This window comes from Eleginops maclovinus, chromosome 3 (genome assembly GCF_036324505.1).
Source record: "Eleginops maclovinus isolate JMC-PN-2008 ecotype Puerto Natales chromosome 3, JC_Emac_rtc_rv5, whole genome shotgun sequence".
Lineage (NCBI taxonomy): Eukaryota > Metazoa > Chordata > Actinopteri > Perciformes > Eleginopidae > Eleginops > Eleginops maclovinus.
In genome coordinates, this window is record NC_086351.1 from 25,797,494 (window position 1) to 25,824,750 (window position 27,257).

The 27,257-nt window shown below is 41.2% G+C and overlaps 1 protein-coding gene across 5 annotated transcripts; it reads right to left on the reverse strand.

Annotated features, from left to right (window-relative positions):
* Window positions 1–4,879: 4,879 nt before the first annotated feature.
* On the reverse strand, window positions 4,880–17,178 carry LOC134861908 (palmitoyltransferase ZDHHC3-like). 5 transcript variants are annotated; one of them, XM_063879501.1, is made up of 7 exons: window positions 17,085–17,178; window positions 15,815–16,232; window positions 15,462–15,586; window positions 15,137–15,233; window positions 13,869–13,950; window positions 11,619–11,749; window positions 4,880–6,867 (listed from the first exon to the last, which is right to left on the reverse strand). In XM_063879501.1, the coding sequence occupies exons 2-7, from the start codon at window positions 16,154–16,156 to the stop codon at window positions 6,661–6,663; spliced, it is 984 nt and encodes a 327-aa protein (XP_063735571.1). In that variant the 5' UTR covers window positions 16,157–16,232; window positions 17,085–17,178; the 3' UTR covers window positions 4,880–6,660. The 5 variants fall into 5 exon arrangements, with proteins under 5 accessions (XP_063735571.1, XP_063735573.1, XP_063735572.1 ...); XM_063879503.1 differs by lacking the exon at window positions 17,085–17,178 and adding an exon at window positions 16,848–17,078; XM_063879502.1 differs by lacking the exon at window positions 17,085–17,178 and adding an exon at window positions 16,738–17,078.
* Window positions 17,179–27,257: the final 10,079 nt, after the last annotated feature.

A 27,257-nucleotide genomic window follows, 5' to 3' on the forward strand; every position in this document is an offset into this window, starting at 1 on the left:
AAAAAGAAATGACTGGCCCATGGCAGTTGTCACGAAGGCCTTTCCGAGCCAGGATGGATTAGTGAGGAAAGTACACGTGCGAGTGATCAAGGATGGCAAGCCAAAACTTTATTCAAGATCTGCAATGGAAGTGGTCCTTTTCTGTCGCCAGAGGACTCAAGATTAAAAGTAGAAGTGGTAATGTGAGGTCTTGTCTCCAAAACCCCAAGCGGGAAGTGTTCTGGTCTGTGTATAGATGTGCCCTGGTGGCGTGTGATGGTAGCACAGGTTTATTTATTCACACAGGAAATGGTCACACAGGAAGTTGTCAGTTTCTTGGGAAGACTACATGTGGCAGTCCTGTAGTGATAGCTCCACAATCCAGTTGAAGCCATCTTCTAGAGACTTGTTACATGCATTGTCCATCCATCCATCCATCTTCTCCCGCTTTTCCGTCAGGGTCGCAGAGGTAACAGCTCTAGCAGAGAGCCCCAAACTTCTCTTTCCCTGGCCACATCAACCAGCTCTGACTGGGGGATTCCAAGGCGCTCCCAGGCCAGCAAAGAGATATAATTCCTCCACCTGGTCCTAGGTCTACCCCTCGGTCTCTTTCCAGCTGGACGTGCCTGGAACACCTCCCTAGGGAGGCACCCAGGTGGCATCCTCACTAGGTGCCCGAACCACCTCAACTGGCTCCTTTCAACGCAAAGGAGCAGCGGTTCTACTCCGAGTCCCTCCCGGATGACTGAACTTCTCACCTTATCCCTAAGGGAGATGCCAGCCACCCTGCGGAGAAATCCCATTTCGGCCGCTTGTATCCACAATTTTGTTCTTTCGGTCATGAACCATCCTTCATGACCATAGGTGAGGGTAGGAATGAAAATGGCCCGGTAGACAGAGAGCTTTGCCTTCTGGCTCAGCTCTCTTTTCGTCACAACGGTGCAGTAAAGCGACTGCAGTACCACTCCCGCTGCTCCGATTCTCCGGCCCATCTCACGCGCCATTGTTCCCTCACTCGAGAACAAGACCCCGAGATACTTGAACTCCTTCATTACATGCATTGTCTGTAAGTTAATATATTAGTTAAGAGTATATGCAGAACAGTGTTTATTTTACTGTTTGGTTGTGTATTTTGTACCTTTATTAGATGAGGTTAAACTGCATCTTTACCACTAGCCCTAAGCTAATGCCTCATGGCAACCCTTTACAAATATGTTAGCATATTAGCTTCTCGTTAGCTTAGCATTGTTAGCATGTTAGCTTCTCGTTAGCTTAGCATTGTCAGCATATTAGCTTCTCGTTAGCTTAGCATTGTAAGCATATTAGCTTCCTAATTGAAACTGTAATGTAAGCACGTGTTTTTTGCAGTTTTTTGCAGTTTTACAATAAGAATATGAAAGAGCTGGAAGTCATCTCTTCTGGAGTTCTTTAGTTCATGTTTATGCTGGTTGAACAGCTAGATCGTGGAAATCTTGTGAGTTCGGTTACACATCCCCTTCTCAATAAAGTTGACTTTGAGTTGACTTTAGCCCTTTCTCATTTCTCAATTGTCTCCTCCTCGATCCTCCGATAGTGACCCGGAAATCTAATTTCTCTAAATGCACATCAGGGATCTAGGATCGCTCTAAATAGTTTCACTGACTGTCTCCAAACACCCTGCTATGCACATTTTCAGTGAGTGGGTGTAAAGACCCAGCTCTGCACAGTGTCAGTGAGTATTTGCACACACACCTGCTCGGCTCCTCCTTAGCATGTTCAGCCTGTGCAGTCATCACCTCCCTCTCTTGCTCCCTCTGCAGCTGCAGCAGCTCCACCTGCTGCATCAGAGCCTCGCTCTCCTGCACCACCTCTGATACGTGGCTGCCTGTCAACAAGCAGCAACAAGAGAATGTTAATCATTATGTATTCATTTTTTCTGCCTCCTTGGGTCTTTTGAGTGAAACAGACCAATTCTTCTTTTGTTTGTGTGATAATAAGTGTTGTACAATATTGCAATACACTGTGGTATAAATGTTTGTCAATTGCTTTAAGTCAAAGGTTAGAGTAAGGCAGTCTTTTGTTTATCATTCAATTCTAAATGAAGTCAAGAGTTTATCCCACACTAGTCCCCATAATGTTACCAGTCTCAGGATTAGGATCTGAGTGCGGCTGAGAAAGAGAGGTCACACATGTTAGCGTATCGAATGTTCTGGCTTTATTAACAATATCCAAATATATGTCTATGTCTCAATATAATGTTGTTTTCTTTCAATCCTCAGGCATATTAGCTTAAACAGATCACTTAAAGGCCAAATAGCAAATATCGAATTAACTTTAACGGTCAAATCTAGTTTAAAATGAATATGTGTAATATTTATTTTTCTTTACACAATAATACAACGACAATAACTGACTCATTGTAAAGAAAAAAATAATAGAGTTAAATGTTTGGTCGGATTTTAAATCGTTTTTGTTAATTATTATAGTAATTATTGTCAGCCCACTGACTCAGTTCTGCTTAGACTCACATTAGAATACTGGTAAACAACTGTATACAATGAATACAAAGATAATGTTTAAAACATTTCAATTGAAAATAAAAAATAACCTGTTAACCTTAACTTTTGGTACTCAGAGACCATGGTGTGCTGTGGTGAAATGGCAGTTTTGCTTTTACACTTTTTGCAAAACACTGCCCACAGTTCTCTGTAAGACACAGAAATCTGTCAGATTCACTTGTTTGCCATTTTCAAAACACTACCATTAAAAATGCTACACACATGAACCAGTTAACAAACACACGCACCACATGACCATAAACACGGAAGTGCTTTATTCTTGACACAACAATCAGGATGTAAACTCTAGAAAAAGACTACACGTAATAACGTTTTACAACAACAATGGATACATGGACATAGCAGCGAGAGGAAGAGCTAGAGGGAGATCTAGTGATGGAGGAGTTGTTTTCAGCATGGAGCTGTATGAGCGTCAGCCCTGTGTCCATGCCTCTTCTACAGGCAGTGGGAGAGAGGGCAGATATCCTCTGTGAGGGTGAAGAGGTGCTGGGGCCACACACAGCAAGGCCACACATCTATTTTTTTTTCTTTTATAAATAGATCTTTATATTTTTAGCTCAAAGCTACTTTTCAATGTACTGTATTTGATAGAAAATAGATTTTTGTTCAAACAGCTATCACCTTGCATGCAAAAAAACGATGTCTGTAGTGCACAATTTTCTAAAAAAGACTTTCAGAACAAAACTCAACTGAAAATTCTTATTTTTAAACGTATCTTTTGGCCAGATGGCCATTATTGGAGATGTTTAAAAAAAGAGGGAGTTGGAAGGGAGCTCATTGCCAGATTTGTCCGGCTGGCCTAGGACTTGAATCAGCCCACTAGGCTTCAGATTGAGAACAACAGTGTGTAGTTGGTTTGACACAGATCTAGCTTCTTCCCTCCATGTCTGCAGGGAAGGTGTTCCTGTTGATGATGAGGCCAGACCCAGCCAGGTGGTCAAATGCAGCCTAAAGACTTTTATTTCCTCAATTTTTTTGAAAAATATTTTCAGATTTTTAAAATATTTTTTTCCTCAAAGTTTTCTTTTCCATTTACTGTCTTTGATATGAGCACAATTGTGTTCACAGAACTGTAACTGTATGTGCTGTGCATGGATGTTGCGCTCATTAGTAGAAAAATAAATAAGGTTTGTTTCAACAGAATATTTGTGTTTCTGCACATAGTTCTTTAGTGCAGAATTCTCCCCATACAGAAAGAGCCCGTAATGATGAGCTTTAGATTGATCACATCTGTGTGGAGTTGGTTGGACAAAGTGTCTTTTACTATTAATGAAGTGTGTGCTATTTGGTGCTAAAGTTTGGTTTTGGTAAGTGTTTATGTAGTTTTGGGTGCAGTGCTTCATTTTGGAAGATATATGATGTGTTTTGTACTTTGAGTTTGTGAATGTAGTGTTTTGAGAAAATGAGCCCTGCTTTCAAAAAAAGATTTTGAAAAAAACTGTAATAGGGAGAGGAACTTGCTGGAGCTGGAGATCTGTCAGGACCACACATTTTCTGGAACCCAGAAGTATATGGTGAGCTTTTACATAACGTTTGGAATGAATGAACTGTCTGGGTCCAGAGCAGCCCATTTGGAGAAGTTGTTTTTTCTTTTTCTTCAAATGATATTTCTTTTTTTTTTTTAAGTTATTTTTGTTTTGTTTTTTGCCTTTAATCGGATAGGACAGTGGAGAGTGACAGGAAAGTGGGAGAGAGAGTCGGGGTGGGATCCGGAAAGGACTACGGGTCGGGAATCGAACCCGGGTCGCTGGTGTACGGTGCAGGTGCCCCAGCCAGTTGCGCCACGGCCGGGGCCTCAAATGATATTTCTAATAAAAGCCCCAAAGACAAGCAAGCTCACGTGTCTCATTAAAAGCTGTTAACAAAGAAGATGTTGAAACTGTTAGAAGTGAGTCTTGATATTATTATTTTCACTGTCAAGTGTAAATGCATTTGTGTAAAGGGTGAGTTATACAAGGGATTTTCATCCAAGCAGCAGTTGGGTTGAATGAGTGCTCTATGTCCCACATGATGGGATTCAATCACAGATGGCTCAGACAAAGATGTATCTAGAACAGATTCAGGCGTTAACATGTTATATTGCAAACAAAATGAAGAGTACGGGCCTAAGAAATGAGCATGAGATGTTCCCTCTGAAGCTTGGACATGAATGTTTCGACATCTTTAGTTTGGGGCCCTCTAGTGATAGTCCTAAGTAGACACAGGAAGTAAGCAATCCACACCAGAAGATCACACATTTCTGACCTACAATGTGATGATTAATGATAAAGCCCAGTAATTGAAGTCTGACCTGATTTTCCCACTGAAACTATTCCTGTCTATTAATTAAAAACAGCCAACAGTCAATTTCTCAATTTTATTGTAAATACTTTTTATGTCATGTAAAACTGAGGGTGAGCCTGTAAAAAATTATTTAATAATGCTTCTTTGATGATTTTTAACAGCAACAGACTTACAATTTGGTATTATGTACAGATAATACATTTAAATAAAACCCCACCCAATGATCACACAGTTAAAAGAATGTAAACGTGATAAAAGATGAGTGGTCCCATGATACCCAGCACCCGTTTAAAAGTTAAAAGCCCTTATTCTTCTGTTTACTCATCGACACAATGATCTCTTCTGCCTGAGGTCATTCACTGAAAATCCAGATAGAGCCAGCAGAAGTGGACACATGAGTTATTAAACATTAACATAACATGTTTATCCCCACACTGTTAGAGTTGCTTGTCAATACATATAAGGCACAAAGTGAAATTAATTCAGTTGGTTGCCACCTCACTACTAGATCCCACTAAACCCAACACAGTGGACCTTTTTAAATCCTCCATCCTCTCAGATCAGAAAGGCTTCTGAGAGGTGGAGGAGCTGGAAGGTGTCAGTACTCTGTTCTGCAACCACTTTCTTTATCGTCGCCAGGGGATCATGCAGCCAGCTGTGTGTGTATGTCCCTGTTCACAGCTAATGTTGCATAATGCTGGACAAACAAGCCTTATATTTTTGGTGTTCATTTATGTCTCTGCTTGAGGACCTCCCGGGTTATGGTGAATTACAAGTTTTAAAGAACCTGTTTTATACTGTCATTACCGCTGACTGACCCCCACCCTAACCTGCCCCTGGGTCTCCGTTTGGGATGGTGTGATTGGCTGAGAGCTTACAGCTCACAGAAATGAATACACAGCTGGACAAAGGACAGTACGTTTTTTGGCCAACTGGTTTAATTTAGCTAATAATTATTTGGTATAGCTCTGAAGATCTGGAGCCACTCTCACAGCTGAGCTAATTCCTGATGGTCTTTTGATTTGTCAGAGCTAATGCTAAGCGGTCTGCCTCTTATGGACATGAAATGCTCAGCTGGTGCTCAGCAAGCAGAGAGAGAGAGCAGCCTGTAGAGCTACAGTATACTATATATTTACACAGCCAACACAAAGGGTTTATTTCCACCAAAGCAGTATTGGTTATTGTTTGAATCGCAGTGGGTTAACAGCAGATAACTTGGATATAATCTGGATTCTCTTCAAAAGAATCCAAGTGACACTTTTTCTTCTCTAGGGCTGGCAAACTAAAAAGTTTTTTTTCCTTCAACTTTTTTTGGTGTAGTATGTAACAAATAATTATAGATAAAAAAATATGTTTGGAGTCAGACACCTGGCAGAGTTATTCCACTGTAGTTAAACAATGCTTTCAGGAGAATACTGGAGGTTTTTAAAATCATTGTGTGCAAGAGCATTCTGCACTGCTGGTTTGTTAAACGTATTTACAAAACTGTCCTGTACAAGTACATGGAAGTTTTACTTGTGATATTATAACATATTTTTAAGAATAAAAAAGATAAATAAAATCAAAGTGGTTTATTCTATTTATAGAGCCCTGTTTGGTCTTATGGTGCACATAGTGGACATGATTCAGCGCATATTGGGCCAGATGTTTTGGAAAGTAGGCAGAGGTTTCACAAATTCTTGCACCTGTGCCAGGGGTCCTAACTCGGGAATTCTGAAAGCACCAAAAGAGCTTTCCTCTGCTTTGGCCTGGCTTGAAATCATTGAGTGTCAGGGTACAGCTGGAGCTGGTGCATCCTATTTCAAAGCCAAGTCCATGTAGAGAACCCTCCAAGACTGGGCTAGACAAGTGGTATCTCTATGACGTCCTCCTCGATGATGTCCCCCTGGGGGAGGGGGGTGTGCTCTGCAGGGCTCCTTGTGCAGCTCAGCCCTGCGAAGGGGCTGCACCAGGACAGAGAGAAGGGGCCGCCGAACGCCATCTGCATGGCCTCGCAACACGGAACTTTCCCCCACTTCCCCGTCTCTCCCTTCAGCCGCTCGATGCCCTGCAGGAGAAACCACAGTGAAAGTCTGAGGAGAGCAGAGCTGAGCCACAAGGGACCGGAAGAGATGTGTTACATGCACTATCAATCCTAACAAACACACAGGGGTGATGACTGCAGCAACACACTATGATGAGCTCTGTGGTTTCTCAGACTCCAAGCAGACTAAAGAGAAGCTTCTGGGTTAAATCTAAAGGATAGGTTCAAATGTTTTGTCCATCTTATTACAATACTCATTTGCTGTATGCTGTATGCATGTTGAAGGAGTAATTGGTTTCTGTAATTAGTCCTTTCTTTATTGGCCATGAAGCCTCCCTTCCTAGAATGAATCTGAGGCTAACAAACTGACGAGGGGGCAAATAAAGATGGAGGCCTGAACTGGAAGGGAAGGGATCATCGACCAGTAAGAAGCCAAAGGGGGATGTTTTACCAACAGACTACCAGGTTTAATTCCATAGTTAAAACTTCATCAAACCCTTGATGATCATTTCATCATCCTGTGCAAATAAAACGTCAGTGTAAAAGTGGAACATGCTGCAGGCTGGTGCTCTAAAGGCTTTAACTCATCTTTTGACAGGTTGGTGTTCTCTTCACAAACACAAAAAAAGGAAAAGAACCAGCCATGATATATACCATATAATACATGCAGCTAACTTCTAAATATTTATCTATCCATAAAGATGCAACAGGAGCAGTGTTAATGACCACAATGTGCAAGGCATTTCACCATTAGAGATCATGGGTTTTTATGTGAATGAAGTGATCAAATAAGTAAAATCTTGTTGGTCCAAAATGCTTTTGCTTTTGTTTTGTTAAAGAGGGATGGTTATAAAACATTTATTCGATTTGGCTACCTAATCAGATTTCTTCATGGCCAGTACAGACAGGAGAAGTAGCTATCCTTTCAATGTACATAAAACATACGAGTGTTGCAATAATTAGTTTTAATCTATCCTTTAAATGCTTTTTCTATCTTCTAAATACTTGCTCAAACAAAATACTGTCCAAAATGACTCACATGCACTGACAATAAAGAAAACCTGCAGAAGAAGCAAACAAGTCACATGGTGCATGCTTCCTATAACACAGAGCATTCATCTGTAATGTTTGGTTCTATCTGTACAGAGACATGAAGCACTCCGGCCTTCAGATGGACATGCTGCTGATGTGTTAAGCTTGACGGGACGTCTGTGTGACCTACAGTATGTGGCAAGCTTACCTCATCAAGATTACAAACAGGGCTCTGCTTCAGAAAGCTCGGGACACAATGAGTTATCAACCAAAGCATTGCATGAGTGTGGAAAGAGCATAGCATGGGACAGAGGAGTAAACAGTTGAGTTGGAATAGAATGAAGGACAGAGTGGAAATGTCAAAATGCAGGGAGTGAGAGGACGGTATGCAGGGAGAGAAGAAACCTTAAACAGAAAAATAAAGGTTGAAACATCCGGGAGTACCAGCTCCAAATTTAAAGAGTACATTACAACATTAAAAACAGCAAGCAAACACAGTTTTTGCATTGCAACTGAGAAGTATTTATTCTCCGCACTTGTGCTGAATTATTTTCAGAATATTTAGAAATAATTAAATTAGTATTTTCTAATTAAAATGTCTGTAAAAAACAAATCATCTCCAGCAGCACACTCACCAGCTGTGATTTACATACATTACTGACCTCACCAGTGCCATGCATTCAGATAACACAACATTACACATTTCATAAAGAATAGAGGAAGAAAAACATCTCAAAGGATACAAAGAAGGAATTAGCATTTTTAGTACTTTCGTAAATGAGAAGGATTCAAGTTAAGACATTATGAAATGATTTAGTTCAAATAGTGCACAGATACAGTCCAGATAATATCCTGCTGCTTATTAACAGGATGTATGCACAGCTATATATTTTATATAAGGACTCCCTTGGAATTTTAATTTAAAGCCAAGTTTTTAAATCAAAACTTACCCACACACACATTTCTGTCTGGTGAAACACTCAGGCTGGTTTAAGTGGAAATAATCTGATTTGTTTATGTCAAGCATGTATCAGAGAGGAATCAGGGAGGATGTTCCATACTTGGGTAACAAGTAAATATTATTTAAACATGATAAAAACTGCAACTTCACTTTTTGGGGGCAATGTATGTAGTTCAGAGGGATCTTCATACTGTCATGTTAAGGTCATGTCAGTTTCAGGGATCACTTTGAACATGTTCTGCTTTCTGTTTGGTTTCTGTCAGTAACTTGAACCGTCTCACAGACGAGCTGTGGACACTTGGAATTTGGGGGGGCAGATATAAAAGTCATTTTTTTCACAATCGAGTTGACCCCAGTTGTCCAGTGTTCCTCTACATGCTGTGTTTGTAACTATTGAAGGGATCTGTTTGCAGCTCCCAGAGGGAACTATTCAAAATGTTTATGTTCTCCACCTCCAGAACAAAGTGATTACTGTGACAAACTTATGATTTAAAGGGTCAATTCATCCAGATGACAAAAAGAACATTTTCCACTAACCACCAGTATTATGTAGTCCTGCTGATAGCTTGGGGTTTATTTGCCAAGGATTATTATTTTCCACCTACAATGAAGATGAATGGAATCCTGTTTGTGATGATTCCACAATTTGAAAATCTGGAAAAACTCAAAGTCCAGGTTACACTGGAGGTCAGTTAGCGAGTAACATTTAGTGGCCTTCAGGTAACGAGAAAACACAAAAACAGCTTCCAGAGCCAGGGTTTGGTTGGTCCTTTCTACTGTAGAAACATTACGGTGCACCTTTGTACATATGAAGGACTCCTTAGGTACAACACACAATGAGTTTCAGTTTCGAGTTATTAGAAAATAATATAGTCACTACGTTTGATTCCATCTTCTATTGTTTTGCAATTGTGGTTTGAGGGGTAGATATCTTGAATTGTCTGAAACTATAACTATCAGCATGGCAAGCCATGAGTAGGGGTTAGTGAAAATATGCTTTTAACCTAAATAACCCCTTAAGAGAAAGCAAGAGTGACCACACAAGAGAAGCCATCTGATACAGACATGGAACAGCTCGGAAAAAGAACAGATTCATCACAGTGTTTCAAACAGGATTCACAAACTCAAAGTGCTTTCTTTTTCTCTGCAACTCGACTCACTGAAGGCAAAACAAAAGAAATGGAAGGGGCACATGGATGGAAATATAACAAGCAGATGGAAAGCTGTCCATGGCTAGTGTGGGAGATACAATGTCACAATGTACAGCCGTGTTGGGAGCGACACTGCTCTACAGGGGGGGGGGGGGGGGAGCCTCCTTGCTCAGCTTTCACACCACATACTGATAGGTCTCAGCTTTTCCATGGTCAGGGGTGGAGAAGGGACTAAACCACAATAAGGAGAAAGGGTGTCCAAATACCGCCCTCATGTTCATCCACTTAGTTTTTTTAGACCATCTTCTCTCTTCCTTTTTCAACTGCTCTATGCCCTGAAAATGAGAGACAACCAAACTTCAGTTGGTCTGCTTCAGTTGGTGACCCAGCCAGTTATCACAAACCATATTCCAAATAGGAACTTTTTTCAGTCACTAGATGTAAAAAAAAACACACAAGAAAACATTCCTAAAAATCATCCGGGCGATAAACCAGTGTTAAGTGAATACTATACAGACACAACATGGGGCTTGTGTCCTGGTGCCTTTCTCTCCCTGATGTCCAGTTCCCTACACCTCTTTCCATGATTAATGATCAAATGTATCCCATAATGTAAATCTGACCTAGAGTTGCAGACAAAAAGAAGTTGAAAACAGGAAAAGGAGTTTGGTTTGGTGAGCTCCTAAACACAGATCGGCTGAATGCTTTTAAGATGACACCAAACTACTGAACATAAAGGGGGGGCAGATTCCTTTGTTCACTGATACATGGACACATTTACCTTTCTATGAAATGACTAGAAAGGTGCCAATTGCAATTCTCTTTGTCATATCGGATTCCCAACTTTTTTAAAGCACATTCGGATTCTTCTTGAGGTAAGAGTTAGTTTCAGGATTAGTTTGCGACAAGAAACCCTCACACCATCAGTGGTCTGAGCTACAGATCTATTAATATTTTTTATTTCTGCTGTAAAGTTGGGCATTTTAACAATGGACATTTTTGAAACTTCCACATGAATTGTACTTCTCTGAGACGAAGTTTGCCACTTGCCTCATACTCACACGTGGGACATAAAATATAATAATAATGATCAAACATTTCACGTTTACCAGCATGTTCACTTAAGATTCAGAATCTCTTTTACCAGAGAGTCAGCACTATAAAACTATTCACATGTGTAAAATGACCACAGAATTCAAATAGTACGCCTGTCTGTGCCATTTCTTTGCCTGCGATAGAAATGTGTGATTTTTATTTGTCATAAACACGTTGCTCATTTTATACATTACGGTGCCCAGAGCAGCCACAAATGTTTAAGAGCTCATGCGTCGATGTCAGCCTAGCTACTGTAAGTGTGTGAATAGGTTAAGTGCATCTCTTATTGAACCGCACAAAAGACTAAGGACTCGATTCAGACACTGAATAACTCTCAGAAAGTCACTTTGTCAAAGCTCAAACTTGCAGCACACTACACTACATCATGCTGCAGAACCAGTACGTCACTCAGCTGTTAACAGATTCATCAGGAGGAGGTCACAGATGTTAGAGGGAGGCAGCAGCAGGAGGAGAGCAGCAGGAGGAAGTAGTGAGGCAAGAGCAGAGGATTGTGGGTCACTAAATGGATCACTTACAGTCTCATCCGTACAGATGGAGTGGACTTGGGTGCCGAACATCACAGAGGTGAAGATGAGGAAGAGGAGACCCTCAAAGCACAGGAGTATAAGGAGGATGACTGTTGCTGGAGGAGAGAAGGAACTGCACTCTGGGGGAAGGGGGGGCATGGTGGAAGAGAAGTGACAAGGCAAAAAAGAGGAGCATATGAAGAACTACACTATTAATGTTATCAACATACAAAGATTATGACTGTATACTATACCTGCATCGATACTGCAGCAAAACAAGACATCAGGAAAGTTAAGGAATAAAAAATGTCAATGCAAGGTCGTGGAGGAGTTATTGTACCATACGGAGTTAATTCATTTAAACATTCAAACAGGTCACACACACACACACACCCACCCACACCCACCCACACCCACACACACACACACACACACACACACACACACACACACACACACACACACACACACACACACACACACACACACACACACACACACACACACGGCAGCAGAGATAAGTGCAAACAGCACTGTACGCTCATCATGAGTTGCCTTTAAGCAAAGTGGCCTGAGTGAAATGTTCCTTTAGAAAATGCGGTGATGTTAAGTTTTAATTTTGAAAGGTTGGATCTGATCCTGCAATTTCTATAAGCACACACAACTCAGTCTGAACACATTTTAGCGGCATAAATTGCTCTGTGAGTCGGATTGTATGACTTGTATTTGCATTGTGCATTTGAGGGAAACACACTCACTATGTCTGCAACAAGCAGAAGTAGAGCAAACACACACAGTCCGTTCGGCTCACACTGTGTTCCTAAAGTACCGATACTAACAAAGTATCTACTATAGTATTACATTGAGGAGGCAAATCCTTTCAGCAGTTCTGTCAACAGGAAGTCCATGTGTCACCTGCTTGGAGGGGGCTTCAGTGGAAGGGGAACGGCGGTGAGTCCAGGGTATCAGGAAGGATAAGGTGTGCTTATAAGGTTAGCATATATACAATGTTAACCTTTTACAAAAGATCGATAAATAATGTTGGCTGTAGAACAGCCTTAAAGTCCATTGGTAATGCGATGCAATCAATCACTGTCTCAGTACTGAAGTGAATACATGGTTGTTACGTGCAGCTGATAAACTGTTTGAGAAATCCTCTGGGATTTCACTAAGGACAAGATCTATTCTCGATTGATCGTGAATCCAGCTGCTGGGTAAAGTAATCAAATCTGTGTCGTTAAGGACAGATAGTTTTTAAAGTGGAATAGCTGGCTTATTCTTCCAACGAGCTACTCCACCCTGTATCCGTGCTATGTATGGAGTATATATAAATATATATGGAGAGAACAATGGGTCGGCATGTTGTGGGTGGGAACTGTGAAACTGATGTAAAAATTCCATCGGCTAAATCAAAATGGAAATTACAACAGAAATAGATTGCAGGTCTGGGGTCAGGGCTGCAATCTTTTTTTCTCAATTTTATTTCAGTGTTGGGGATACAGACTCGGTGCCACTTCCCCCAATCCCACAGGTGCCTCGGCTTCAAGAGAACAAAAATTTCACTGAGACTTTGAAGGAAAACAACAGTCTGAAATCCAGCTCTTACACATCAACTCCAGGATGACAAACAGCAGTTTCAGGGGGTGCATATGCCTCTAGAGGATTCCCATTGCAAGAAGTTCACTTTACCCAAAACACAACAATAACAATGTGGCTTGCATGCCATCGGAGAGTGGTGCTGAGGTTCACTGTGCTGAGCAGCCCAGATCCTTCAGAGCCCAGCAGGAGGAGAAAGCAACAACAGGAATGTATTGTTTGCACAAAATGTTATTTATTCCTGTGAATGTTTACCTGTGTTTTTGATAGCTGTGGCGAGGATCAATGTAAATAATACTAAAACATGACTACAGTGCTGTTAAGTGGTAGGATAAATGTATTAATCCAATCATGACAATATCATTCAAACATTAAAAAAGTTAAACACTGAGTGTAGTATTCCTTTCGGTTTATATGTTTGATTCTGTTTGTAAGTCTTATACATTTTAATATCTATTGGCATTGCATGTAAATGCATGTTCCTTTAAAGCCAATACCAAAAAAAGTAATTGAAGACAAAACTATTGAATATATAAGATATAGGTTCCTTTAAGGATTTAAGAACAATGTACTGTTTTAATTAAACAATATACAACAAGCATCCTGACACAAGTTTATAACTCCATTTTAGACTAAGATTAAGACTTCTCTTAAATTACTCACTTGTCCAATCATCTTCAAAGCAGTAGAGGAAATGGAAGACCACCATGACCAGACAGTGGAGAGAGAGGAGTGCAATGTACATCTTGGTTAAAAAGGAGAAATGAGGAACCATTATTCACAAACAACAACACAGAGGTATTCACTTTCATCTGCATTTGTATTGCATTAAAGTAGAAACTACTACTGATTTCACCTTTTAAGAATAACACATGTTACATATATACTGTAATGATGTGTGACCTACAATTTAGCTACATCTGATGGCAATTTCCTATTGTCAAAGGTTGTTTTAGTTTATATCAGACTAATTAAGCAACTAAATCATTAGTATTTGAATTACTCAACTTAAATACTGAACGTCTAGTGCGGTAGAACTAGACAGCACCACAGCTTTGACTGTGCTGTGATTGGCTATTACTCTAAATCTGCCTTACAGCTGATAGCATTTCTGATACTACTATGACTAGTGGCTCTAGCATGTCGCTACAGCATTTCAATGTTGTGAGATTTTACGCATTTAGAGCCTTGCTGGCTTGCTAATTCAACCAATCTTTAATGCAGAAAATGCACTCAACAAAGTCTCTAGTCTCTCGTCTGTCCTCTGGCGATAGTAATGTGCTTTCCTAAACTGTGACACAAGTGTATTGATGTAGTAATAATCCTGTGAATTGCTTATGCTAACTGTCAGGCATCGTCCAGGTCATCGTTATTTGTCACCATAAATGACGTTTTGAGGCACTTTTTCCATAACTTAATAAAAATAAGCCAACACTGAGCAAATCCTTTTCTGGTGTTCACTCGATGAACCTTTTGCTGTCACCACTAATGCTAACCGCTGATGCTAATCAGTGAGAATAACAAAATCCCAGGCTTATTGATGGGTAATGGCTATCAGTTAGGTCTAGCTGCAGTTCATGTAGGGCTTTAATAGTTATGACCTAGTAATAGCGTTTGTGGATTTGAAACAGTGTGGAAGTTAAATATATTTCGCAAGAAGACGGCTTTTCAACAAACTGAAACTATATTGTAAGAACGGATTTTTAATAGTGAGAACTGAATGTGCGTCTATCTCTACAGATGAACTTTCAATGAAGTTAAAAAACAGACCTCAACATATTACTTATAATAATAAATTCAATTCCAAAATAATATAACCATTCTTTTGTATGCAATTATTGTATTTAAGTACAACAATTCTAGGGACACACATTTCTGCTATTAACCCTTCTTCAGTTTATAATTTAACAAGAGACTGTCACTGTACTTACTGTAAAAAGCACAAAGTACTTTTGGTTGCTCTCCCCAACACAATTATTGACCCAGGGGCAGTGGTGGTCCATCTTACGTATGCAGCGTTTGCAAACACTGGGAGAGAGAAAGCAAGTTAGGAAATAAAGAAAAGAGAAGATTTAAAAAGGACACCATTAGAGGATGCGAAGAACTCTACATTTTGAGAGAAGTTCTTATTTTACTAATGTACCAAAATCAGAAATGAGTCCGACTTTATTCACTGCAAGATGCAGCTGTAAGCATGTGACTGGGTAAGTGAACGCCTCATACGGCAGTGACAATGTCACGGCCTCTTTGTCCTACCTGCAGTGGTGAGCTCGGTCAGGCTTGATGCTGGAGCACTTGGGACATTTGTAGACCACCTGCCCTGGTTTCAGCTGAAGGCTTTCTATGTATTCCTTAGTAGCATTCCCTTTTGGCACGGCACCCTAGCAAGAAACATGACCACACAGTAGATGACTTTAACAGCAACATAATAATGAAATAAGGAAGGGACAGGCTACACATTCTCTGATACCTCTTTGGAAGTAGGCTCAATTTATCATCACTGTGCCCTAAACTTGCCTGCAAGACATTTTCCTCTAAACCATGCTAGCCTGGAGACACATTTTTAATTAACGTGAATAATTCAATATCACCAAACAGGTGCCACTTACAGGGTCAGTACACATGGCCCTGAGGTGTGAAGCAAGGGCAAGGAAGGCCAGAATGTTGAACAGTGTCCCGTTCACAATGCTGTACGTCAGATTCTTGGAGGGCAGCAGCATCACAAACAGCACCACGAACTCTGCATACAACACCAGCATCCAGGTGATGATGGCACACACGATGCCACAGGCGTCCCTGATGAACCACATTGCCGAGGCAGCAGAGGAAGTGATGACGTCTTTGGAGATGGGGATGCGCTGCTCGGCCTGTAGGCAGTTGGTCCCAGCACCCGCTTTGCCCTGCCCACGGCCATGCTCCACATCCCTGCATCTGTGCACCGGGCTCTTCATCCTTCATCTAAGCCAGACGCCTGCTGCTGCCGCCAGATCCACTGTGCCTGTAGGCCTCAGACTCAGTCACCGCATGCTGGAGGAGAGGAGACAAGGAGAGGAGAAGAAGATGGAGGTTAGTGGCATAAAATTGTCAATGAAGTAGTAAAAAAAAAGGCATTGATAAAATATATGTCATCGTTATTTTTAACAATACTATTTTATTGCATCTAGTGATTTTTAGATAACTTCATCTATAAAATACCTTTTATACATTACTGCAACTGTTAATTAAGGGCCTCGGATTATTTTAAATAAATACTTTAAGAATGTAAAACACTGGTGAGTAAATCAAAGAGGTCAGTACAGAACATTTAAGAGGTAATAACAGCTAAGACTCCTAGCCCTATCTGTGTGAACATGTGTAATGAGGCACAGCAGAGGACTCTGACTACAGCTCACTGGCCGGCAGGGCAGTAACTGTGACCCCCAAAAGTTTTAGCCCACAAGACATAAAAGTGTATCTTTTATAGTAATACACTACAATCATTTAAAGACAACATGTCAGGTTGCCGAAGTGTACATTGATAACCTTTCTCTACCTGATATATGGGTCATTGGTTTCCTGCTCACTCTGCTCCAGCGGGTCACAGTGTCTGCGCCCCTGCTCACCTGAAAGCAGTACACTTGGCCAGGCAATGTTAAAACATACCGATAAGTAAAGTGACCCTCAGTGAAAGCCGCCTGCTGTTCGGTTAGGTCCCACAGTTACAGGCCTATCGAAACCTGGCTGGATCTCACAGTCCAGCTCTGCTTCTGCTAGCTGCTGTTTCAGAGAATGTACTGAATGTTTGCACTTCCTGTCGGTGTCCTTCACTTCAGCTTTAAGGCAGGAGACACTCAGGAACGTCTGTCAGATTAATTCCCTTCATATCCCGCTGAATCTCACCTGGAAACCGAGCATCTATCGGCGGCTCTCAGATGTTGCTGCTTCGTAGCTCCCCTACACGCACTGGCCCCGCCCATCCGCCAACAACAACACGTCATGACGTCAGGTAGGTGAGCCAATGGGATCCTCAGAAATATTTCAAGCCTATTCACGTCAGAAGACATGTCCGAACAGTCCAGACCATGGATGTATGAGGTTTTTTTAATTGCTAAAACACGTTTTTTGAAAACAGGGCTTATTTGCTCATAACACAATTCACAAAACCACACACCCAAAGTGCAAAACACATCATATATCGAGCAAAATGAAGCACTGCACCCTAAACTACATACCAAAACCAAACAGCACACACACACTTCATTTATTGTACAAGACACTTTTTCCAACCAACGACACACTAAAATAAGAAAATACATGTTAAACACAAAGCATAATTATTTGAAGTGGCACTCAAAGAGCAAAACCTCAGCTCAAGTCTCCAAAATTCTAAACACATTCTCAGCTTTGCACTCAATGTTTAATTCATCTTGGCACTTTTTGCAAAACACTGCCCACAGTTATCTGTATGACACAGAAATCTGTCAGATTCACTTGTTTGCCATTTTCAAAACACTGCCATTAAAAATGCTACACACATGAACCAGTTAACAAACACACGCACCAAAGGACCATAAACACCGAAGTGCTTTATTCTTGACACAACAATCAGGATGTAAACTCTAGAAAAAGACTACACGTAATAACGTTTTACAACAACAATGGATACATGGACATAGCAGCGAGAGGAAGAGCTAGAGGGAGATCTAGTGATGGAGGAGTTGTTTTCAGCATGGAGCTGGCCCCAGGTTAGCTGAAGGTTTACATCGCTCACTCACTCAGGAAACTGCCATTAACGACTAAATTGAATGAGTCAAAGTCTGTAAACCTTCTGGAGAAAAGCAGGGCCCTACTTTCGGTTCTAAAGTCAGTCGTATTGTGTAAATAAGATTTTACATACATCTACATACAAATAATACAATAATATAATATGTTTTCAGTCTTTTTAATGAACAGATTAATCTAAATCATATTGGGATGCATTATATCAGTATCATATTGATCATTATCCACATAGTGTCATGATCCTTGTTTCTTGTCTTTGTGTTGTGTGTTTTATTTTGAAAAGTTTTCCCCTCTTCTGTCATGTTAAGCTTCACTTCCTGTCTGCGTTTCCCTCCTGTGCCTGATTGTGTCATTGTGTTCACCTGTTGCCCCTGTGTTTCTCCTCCCCCTTCCAGCTGTGTCTCGTCTTGTGATTACCCTTGTGTATTTAGTCCCTGTTTCCCTTTTGTCTGTTGTTCGGTCGTCGTCATTTCTTCCCAGATCTTGTCCATGATACCTGCCTGTTCCTGTCGCCCTTCATGTCTGGAGCTAAGTGTTTTTCATGTCCTGTGTTCCCCTTGCTTTGTGTTTTCATCAACAGCTTTTGAATAAAGCTTGCTTTTTGTTTGGACCCTTACCTGCTTCCCCTTGATTTACTGCACTTGGGTCCTGTCTCCCCAACCCTGACACATAGCTGACATCTTCAAATGGTTATGGTGTATGGTAAATATATTATATCAAAAAACACTTTGTTTCTTTGAATGCAAACATTCCCCCTTTCCCTGCAATTTCAATGGATGGGGCCACAAAACGGTCAAAGATAAATTAGGCTGTATATTGCAAGCATTTCGCAAGTAAATGACTTCGTCAACGGATTATTTTCATCATGAAATAAATTGGATCACCACGATAGTAATCATAGTATTTACTATTATCATGTAGCTGTTTGTTTTCCATTCAGTTACATTCTTACTTTTTTGTATCGTTCAGGATTTGCTTTTTACGGCTTTATTGTGTTGTTTATAAATCATGACAAAAAAGCATTAAAGAAAGAGAACAGCTCTATTTGTCCTTACTCTTAAACCTCATGCGATCACTAGAGGGTAGTGCCACACCACAGCTCCCTCTGTGTGACGCATCACCAATCATTTGGGGCTGTGGGTAACAATAGATAAGTGTGGCAATAATATGAAACACAGGTGGCACACAGTGAGGGCTCGGGATTCAGGGAATGAGGGTGCTTTTGAAAATTGGCTGATGTTGAACAAAATAGGTTTATGCCAGACACCTACTGATTCATCTGGATTCATGGACTCATACTCCATCTTAGATCATCTTTAAACAACCAGAACAATACTTTTGAACTGTGCAGCAAATGATTGAAGGAACTTCTGATATCTCCTTTTCCCTTTGCCACTAGAAGCATCCTCACATTTTCCATCCCAGAGTGTTGTCTTCTCATTATTTCTCTTAGTTTAAAACGTTTTCCTTTGGCAAGAAGAAGTCAACAAAGAGGAAGGCACCTGCTACACCTGGTTTATGCAGAAACATTGACCTTAAAAAGCTCCTGATATCTGATACCCGATTAATGTTAAGATGTAATACACACATCAATTTTCATCAACTAGTTATTTAAGTTATGCTTAGTGATGCTGATAATTTGAGTAAAACATGAGCCTGGAAGTTGTTAAAACCAGGCATGTATTCTTATCTTTTCAACCCATCCCAGCTTCTCCGACTCAGGCCCTAACCTGCTGATGGCAGCAAAGGCTTTAGGAAACCCCATGTCCTGCCGTTTGTAACCTGTTGCAGAAGATTCCATGACATGTTTACACTGTGACCTCAAACAGCTTGCATTTTTTCATTTGTGGCCTATTATGCTGACTTTTTGCTGGTAATGGTTGGACCTGATGTGCCCACTTAGAATCGTGCATTACAGTTTTATGATGATAATAACTTCATCATCATGAGGACTTTTTCTTCCTCCTAGCAAAACGCTGAGAGGCGGAGCTTGTCCAAACTGCTGTGCCAGCAAATAAAGGTGCCAGCATGGTTGAAAATTAAACATGGTAATTGCTATAATGAGAATATCTGGACACATGTTCATAATCACCTGGGCCCAGTTTTTCAAAAAGTGTAATCTGGATCAAATTGATCCGGATTTGGAAATCACATGTTTTGCTATCCAGGATCACCTGATCCATCTTAGTTTTATGCCAGTTTTTTAAAGGAACATTGGATTGGATCACTGTGATCCAAATACCAAATTTCAAGATTACCAAATCCTGTTTACCAAAGCCTTAAATGGAACCAACAGTGTAGCCTACTGGCTTAGCAAAGAACAACAGTAAGGTAAAATACCGGAGGCCACAAATAGCCATTGTTTGTTTTAATTTTAGGAAACAGAAACAGTTTAATAAACAGAAACATTTTACAGTCCTAATGTTAAATAACAAAAAATACTATCCAATAGTCAAAAACCATTCACAGGACAGATACCAGCTCTTTTCATTTCTTCCTTTAGGAGTTGTATCTCCATATGCACTTTTGTCTGCTGCAGTTGGGTAAGCAACATTTGTTCTTTACCCAGTTGAATTTGTAGTCCTGCTCTTTCAGTTTCCCGTTTCAGAAGCAACTCATAGCTGTCACCATCCTTGTTTGTAGCTGAGGAACGTTTGCGTTTTCTTGAAGGAAGGTCTTGGACTGGTTTCAAGGTTTCAAGGTTTTATTTGTCATATGCACAGCAGATACAACGTATATGTTGGCAATGAAAATCTTATGTCGCATGCTCCTCCAACAACTCCACATACATGGTGCAAATAAGATAATAAAATAGTGCAAAAAGAGAGAAGAATATTTACAATATTAACAATAAAGATTTGAGGATGTGAAATATATACATATGTGGAATACATTGAAAGTATTTAAATACTTTACACTGTTGAATGAGGAGGTATGGACAGATGCATATATTATGTATAACAGATGTATATGGCAGATATGTATAATATATATATATGTGTACTATAAACAGATATGTATGGCAGATGTGTATAATATATATATATGTATGTGTGTACTATAAAAAGATGTGAGTAGACATTCACACAGCTCAGGAGTTCAGCAGTCTTATAGCCTGTGGTATAAAACTGTCTCTGAGTCTGGTAGTCTTGGTCCGGATGCTGCGGTACCGTCTGCCAGACGGCAGCAGACAGAACAGATTGTTGCTGGGGTGAATGGGGTCCTTTAATATCCTACCGGCCTTCTTCCTACACCGCTGGGTGTAGAGGTCCTCCATGGATGGCAGCTCCGTCCTGGTGATGTGCTGAGCAGTTTTCACCACACTCTGTAGAGTCTTACGGTTGAGGGCGGTGCAACTGCCATACCAGGCGGTGATGCAGCCAGTCAGGATACTCTCGATGGTGCACCTGTAGAAGTTGCAGAGTATCCTGGAGTCCATGTTGAACTTCCGCAGCCTGCGGAGGAAGAAGAGCCGCTGTCGAGCCGTCTTGGATATGACCCTGGTGTGATGTGTCCATGTCAGGTCCTCACTGATGTTTACCCCGAGGAACCTGAAGCTGCTGACTCTCTCCACAGGAGTCCCGTCGATGGTGATGGGTGTGTGTGCCTCTCTCTGCCTCTTCCTGTAGTCCACAATCAGCTCCTTTGTTTTGCTGACGTTGAGATGGAGGTTGTTGTCCTGGCACCAAGATGTCAGGGCTCTGACCTCCTCTCTGTACGCCGTCTCGTCGTCGTCTGTGATCAGGCCGATGACGGTCGTGTCGTCAGCAAACTTGATGATGGTGTTGGAGCTGTGTGTGGCCACGCAGTCGTGCGTGAACAGGGAGTAGAGGAGAGGGCTGAGCACACAACCCAGATGATGAATCGGGGATGAAACCTCTTTATTAGTCACATACTGCACAGAGAGAATGTGAAATTTTCCTCTGCATTTAACCCATCCTAGTACTAGGAGCATGGGCAGCTATTGTGCAGCGCCCGGGGAGCAATGGGGAGGGGGGATTGGAGGTGTCCGGTGCCTTGCTCAAGGACACCACAGCAGGGCTTAGGAGGGCTTAGGAGGTGAACTGAGGGGCTCCGGTGTTGAGGGTCAAGGTGGAGGATGTGATGTTCCCCATCCGCACTGCCTGGGATCTGCCTGTTAGGAAGCTCATGATCCAGTCACAGAGGGCGCTGTTGAGCCCAAGGTCCCTGAGCTTAATGATGAGCTTGGAGGGCACAATGGTGTTGAATGCTGAACTGTAGTCAATGAACAGCATTCTCACATAAGTGTTCCTCTGGTCCAGGTGGGAGAGGGCAGTGTGGAGGGTGAGGGAGATGGCATCATCCGTGGACCTGTTTGCTCTGTAGGCAAACTGCAGGGGGTCCAGTGAGTCAGGGAGGGAGGAGGTGATAAAAGTTTTGACTAACCGCTCAAAGCACTTCATGATGATGGAGGTGAGTGCAACTGGGCGGTAGTCATTGAGGCAGATGGGTTTTGTCTTTTTGGGGACAGGGACAATGATGGCCCCCTTTAAAACATGTGGGGACTACAGACTGGAGCAGTGACCTATTGAAAATGTCAGTGTCTCCCTTACTTCCACTGGGGATCTATCTTCCTCCTCAATAACTGGTCCAGCACAAACATTTCCTCTGCAGGAGAATTTTGCTCGCATTCTTCTGAAGTCATAGTCTCTGTGATTGTGGGCTGTCCATCTGCTTCTATGCCTTCAATGCCATGCAGAGCCTCTGATTTGTCTCCTCCTATTACATCAAGGACCATATCAGTGAATTCCCCCCTCTTATATGGCTTGTTACCTGTTTCAGCAAGGTCTTTTGTTGCCTTGGCCCTAAGGTTCTTCCATCGCAACATTACTTGTTTTATGTTCCTCTTCTGGCCAGACCCAGTGGCATTGACATGATTGGTAATGTCCTCCCAAATATTCTCTTTTACTTTCTTGGTTACTTCTCCACCCTTTGCAGAGCTGAAACCTCCTACTATCGATCCAAAATTGCCCCGAACACCCTCCAACATTGCACAAGTTTCTGCCACAGTGAAATTAGGCCCTTTTGAGTCCATGGTTCCAACTCTTTGGTGTAGCCAACATTGACCTTATAAGCCTTGAGCATGATTGCTTTGGCTTGTGCTCAATTAGGCTTACACAACTCAGCTTGTTGCTGGTTAATGGGTGAGACCATTTAAACACATCATGTCTTTGCACCCATTTCTTCTAGCATACAGAGGCATCCACATGGCGGGTATTGTTCATTGTTACCGTGACAGGGTGTATGCTGAGCGCGCCAAACCACTTCAGCAATACACATCAGAAGAACTGTTTGCATGTTTTCGCTTTGGGAGAGATGACATTAAGTACATTGCAGACCTTGTCAGGCCAACACTCCAACGCTAAACCCAAAGGAGTCATGCTTTATCCGTGGAGGAATAGTGTTAAATCGCTCTGCGCCTTTACGCACGTGGGACTTTCCACCAAGTAATTGGTGACAATATGGGAGTGACAAAATCAACTGTGAGTAATGTGGTGAAAGCTGTGTCAGTAGCACTGGGCCGTCTGATCAATGAATTTGTTTCCTTTCCTCAGGATGACCAGACAGCTCAGACTAGGCACACGTTTTTTCAAATGGGGAACATGCCTAGCACAATTGGTGCTATTGATTGCACTCATGTCCATATCCAAGCACCTTGTGAAAGGGAGTGGGTGTATGTCAATCGAAAGGGGAGGCACAGCATCAACATCCAACTTGTGGGCAACGCTGACCTCATAATCACAAACTGTGTTGTGAAATGGCCAGGTTCATGATGCATGCATTCTAAGAGAGAGTGCACTATACAGAGAGTTTCAATCCGACCAAATGGCATATTATTGGGAGACAGCGCATATCCACTCGTACCATGGCTAATGACCCCTTTTTCAGTTGGAAACACACCTGAGCAGGCACGCTTCAACTCCTCACTTTGCAGAACAAGATGTGCCATTGAACGCCTAAATGCAGTCCTGAAGAGACGGTTTGCGTGTCTAAACTACTTGCGAGTACAACCCAAGGTGGCATGCAACATAATCCTTGCCTGCATTGTTTTACATAACATTGCCACCAGTCGTAATGTCCCTCTTTATGATGGACCTGAGCCTGATGTAGAACCAGAACAGCCGCCAAGGTTCTTACCAAATGAAGGACACACTGGACATGCTATTAGAGATGCAATTGTGAGAAATTACTTTCAATTAGTCTACTGAATGACTGCGTATATATTTTTGTTGTCATTGCCATTACTATACTGTGGAATCATAGAGCTGTGAGCAACAGTGACATTTATTTGACAGCTGAGAGCTTTGAGATTTTTTTGATTTATTTTTGTTGTTTACCATATCTCATTAGCTGTGACATGCTTCATATATTTTCTTTATATCCATGGTCACTGTCTTGATTTGTAATCATACAATATCTGAAAAAATGTACATATCATCAGTAGACGTTGATTTTGTGATCATTCACTTAAAAAAAAACCTCTCTTATTTTGTTTGGTTCGAAAAATCACAACTGAATCCACCCTTCTAATGGGATCTGGATAATCCTTTTTTTTTCTTATCAAATAGATCCCAAACTGAGTTCAAAGTTTTGAAAAACCCAAAGGGCAGGTTTGATCCAGATCAAATGTAAGATCGGATTACATGATCTGATCTTATCTGGAAACCCTCTTTTGCCTTTGAAAAACCCATTTCCAAGATTTGATCCAATCCGTGATCCGAAATCCCACTGGATTACTTTTGAAAAACTGGGCCCTGATCTTTAATCAGCTCTGCAGAGTTTGTTTGTAGCCTTTCACATGTGGAAGTGCCTCCTGACCGCCTGACGGCTCCACAGGCCACTGCCTCCTTTAAGAAGGGCCTAAAAACCTTTCTTTTAAAAAAAGGGTTTTATTAAACTTGTGTTTTTTAAAGTATATTCTGCCCCTTGTAGCGCTTTGGGATTACTTTTAGCAATGAAAGGTGCTTCACAAATAAAATGTATCATTATTATTATTATTATTATTAGCTGCATCTGTGTTGCTTGGCAACTAGAAGAACTACAGAGATGGTGGAAGAATGATGAAAAACAATTACTTTGTTGTTGTGAGTCGTGAGTATATTATATTAAACCTTGCCCAAGTGTATGTAGTCACTGTTTTACAAAATAAATTAGTTTGTGGCTGTTATTTAAAGTGATTTTACAAGAGCTGTGTGGCTAACTGCCTAAATTGAACCAACAGATTTCATTCATGGACTAAAACAGCAATCAAATATAACAGCCATAAGACAAGTCATTTCATTAAAACAGAATGATAAAGGTGGCTACTAAATTACATTAAAACGATTAACAGCATATTTAACAAATACGCTTACCTGTTAACAGTTTAAAATAAAATCAGATTTACGAGGTTATAAATAGGTGGTTATCTCCCCAGATTTTTGTTCATGCATACTGCTCCCTGTGTTGCCTGGATAATATTCCAGTAGCTAATAATCTGCAGTACAATTCCTCTCAGTTCCTCTCCAGCATGCAGATTACTGCTCAGTAGGTCACACACACACCCTGTAATAACAGAACAGGCAGTAGTATACATTCTCCCTGTGATGACCTTAGAGCTGGTGTTGTCAAATTATTTCTGGTGTAATTGGGCAATCATATTGTAATGATGTCCTCTGTGAGAAACACTTCACCACCTTGTCAAATTTGATAAAATAGAGCCAGTGATGGGAGATTTTTACAGGTCATTTAAAGAGATAGCGTTCCTATGAGCTGTTCTAACCTCAGTGAAAGCTGGTATACAGAAGAATATTTATCTCAGCATTGGCTCAACCGTAACACTAGACCATACATGGCAGAGCAACCAGAAACAGAATGAAAACAACTTGTAAAAACCGGAGGAGAACATTATTGGCAAAGCGTTTAGAAATGTAAAGGTTCCTAAACAATTTGCAGAAAGCTAAACTACAAGCAATATAGCCACTTCAGAAAGCAAATAAGTCGCTGAGAGGCTGAGGCTGGGCCTGGTCGCAATTGTGTTACACGCCAGTGACGTGCGGTGAGGGGAGGCAGGTGAGGCGTGCCTCACCTATTTTCCTTTTAATTTCACCAGTTTTACATTATTTTGATCCAAAATCGCTGAATTTTCATATTCACGTTCAAACACTGAGAACAGCTGCTCGGTGAGGCACCAACCTGCTGACATGCTATACAGTGAGACTGTAACTGCTGTCTGTCTGTATGTCGCTATTAAAATGTTCAAACACTCTGGCTATATTAACTAATTTCCATACTTTAGCTGGTGTATATAATATACAGTGTTTTTTGTCAACTGTAGGCTATGTCTGTAACGTGTCTCTTGTGCTGAGCAAAACCGCTGCGAAGAGAGACTAGGTGAGGCACGCAGTTCTCCTGCCTCATGGCAGTGGGTGCTAGTGAGTCCAGTGATTCTTCGTGCGCTGCAGAATAAGTGACAGCGAGCTAAAATTTACAGTTAAGTCAAGTGCAGTCGTTTGCTTATTTTTTCGTCTCGCCTGACCCTACTTTTAGAATGGAGGATTGCATATCCAAACTAAAACAATTTTCATAAGATGAACATTTAATAAGATGCTCTAAGGTTCAAATCTGATTGTGATGACGTCAGTGCCTCACCAGCCATGAACTTCACCGCACGTCACTGTTACACGCTATCAAAAAAATGACTTACTGAGATCAAAAATGAGGTGAATAATAAAGGGCTTTAAAGAAACATAACGACACGATCAATTCAGGACAAGAAATTATGATAATAATTGTTAGAAATAATCAATATATTGAAACGGAACATTAAAAGATAATTCACTGTTTCTGGACGGACCATATTTGTCCAATTCCGGTAGTACTACCGGATGTTGGTTTTAGCCCCAGATAGCATATAGCTAATATTGTATTGTGTATATGAGTAGAGGGAGAAGGACACGTGGAGTTACATACTAAACACACCGCCTCTACCTCTCACTCATTGATGCTGCAATGAAACTATTGCGTGTTTAATAACTGATAAACCTCAGAAGGATTGCATAATAGAATATCGTAGATGAGAGCTTCAGGACATCACTAACAGGATGGCGACGAAGACGTCATAAGAGGACCCGCCCCCGACGACGTCAGCCTATTCACCCTATTACGCCCCGCCCATTTTTAACGGCTTTTTTCTTCCGCTTTGTGTATGATCTTCCGGTCAGCTAGTTCCGGTTAGCTAGTGTAACCTAACCTTTAGTGTGACCTTTAAGATGGATGTTACCTGGGCAG

Coding starts and splice junctions, on each gene's coding strand:
- LOC134861908 (XM_063879501.1), bottom strand. CDS start 16,156: ATGAAGAGCCCGGTGCACAGATGCAGGGATGTGGAGCATGGCCGTGGG. Junction 15,234..15,461: donor GACCGAGCTCACCACTGCAG/GTAGGACAAAGA, acceptor TCTCTCTCCCAG/TGTTTGCAAACGCTGCATAC. Junction 6,868..11,618: donor CCATCTGTACGGATGAGACT/GTAAGTGATCCA, acceptor TTTCTCCTGCAG/GGCATCGAGCGGCTGAAGGG.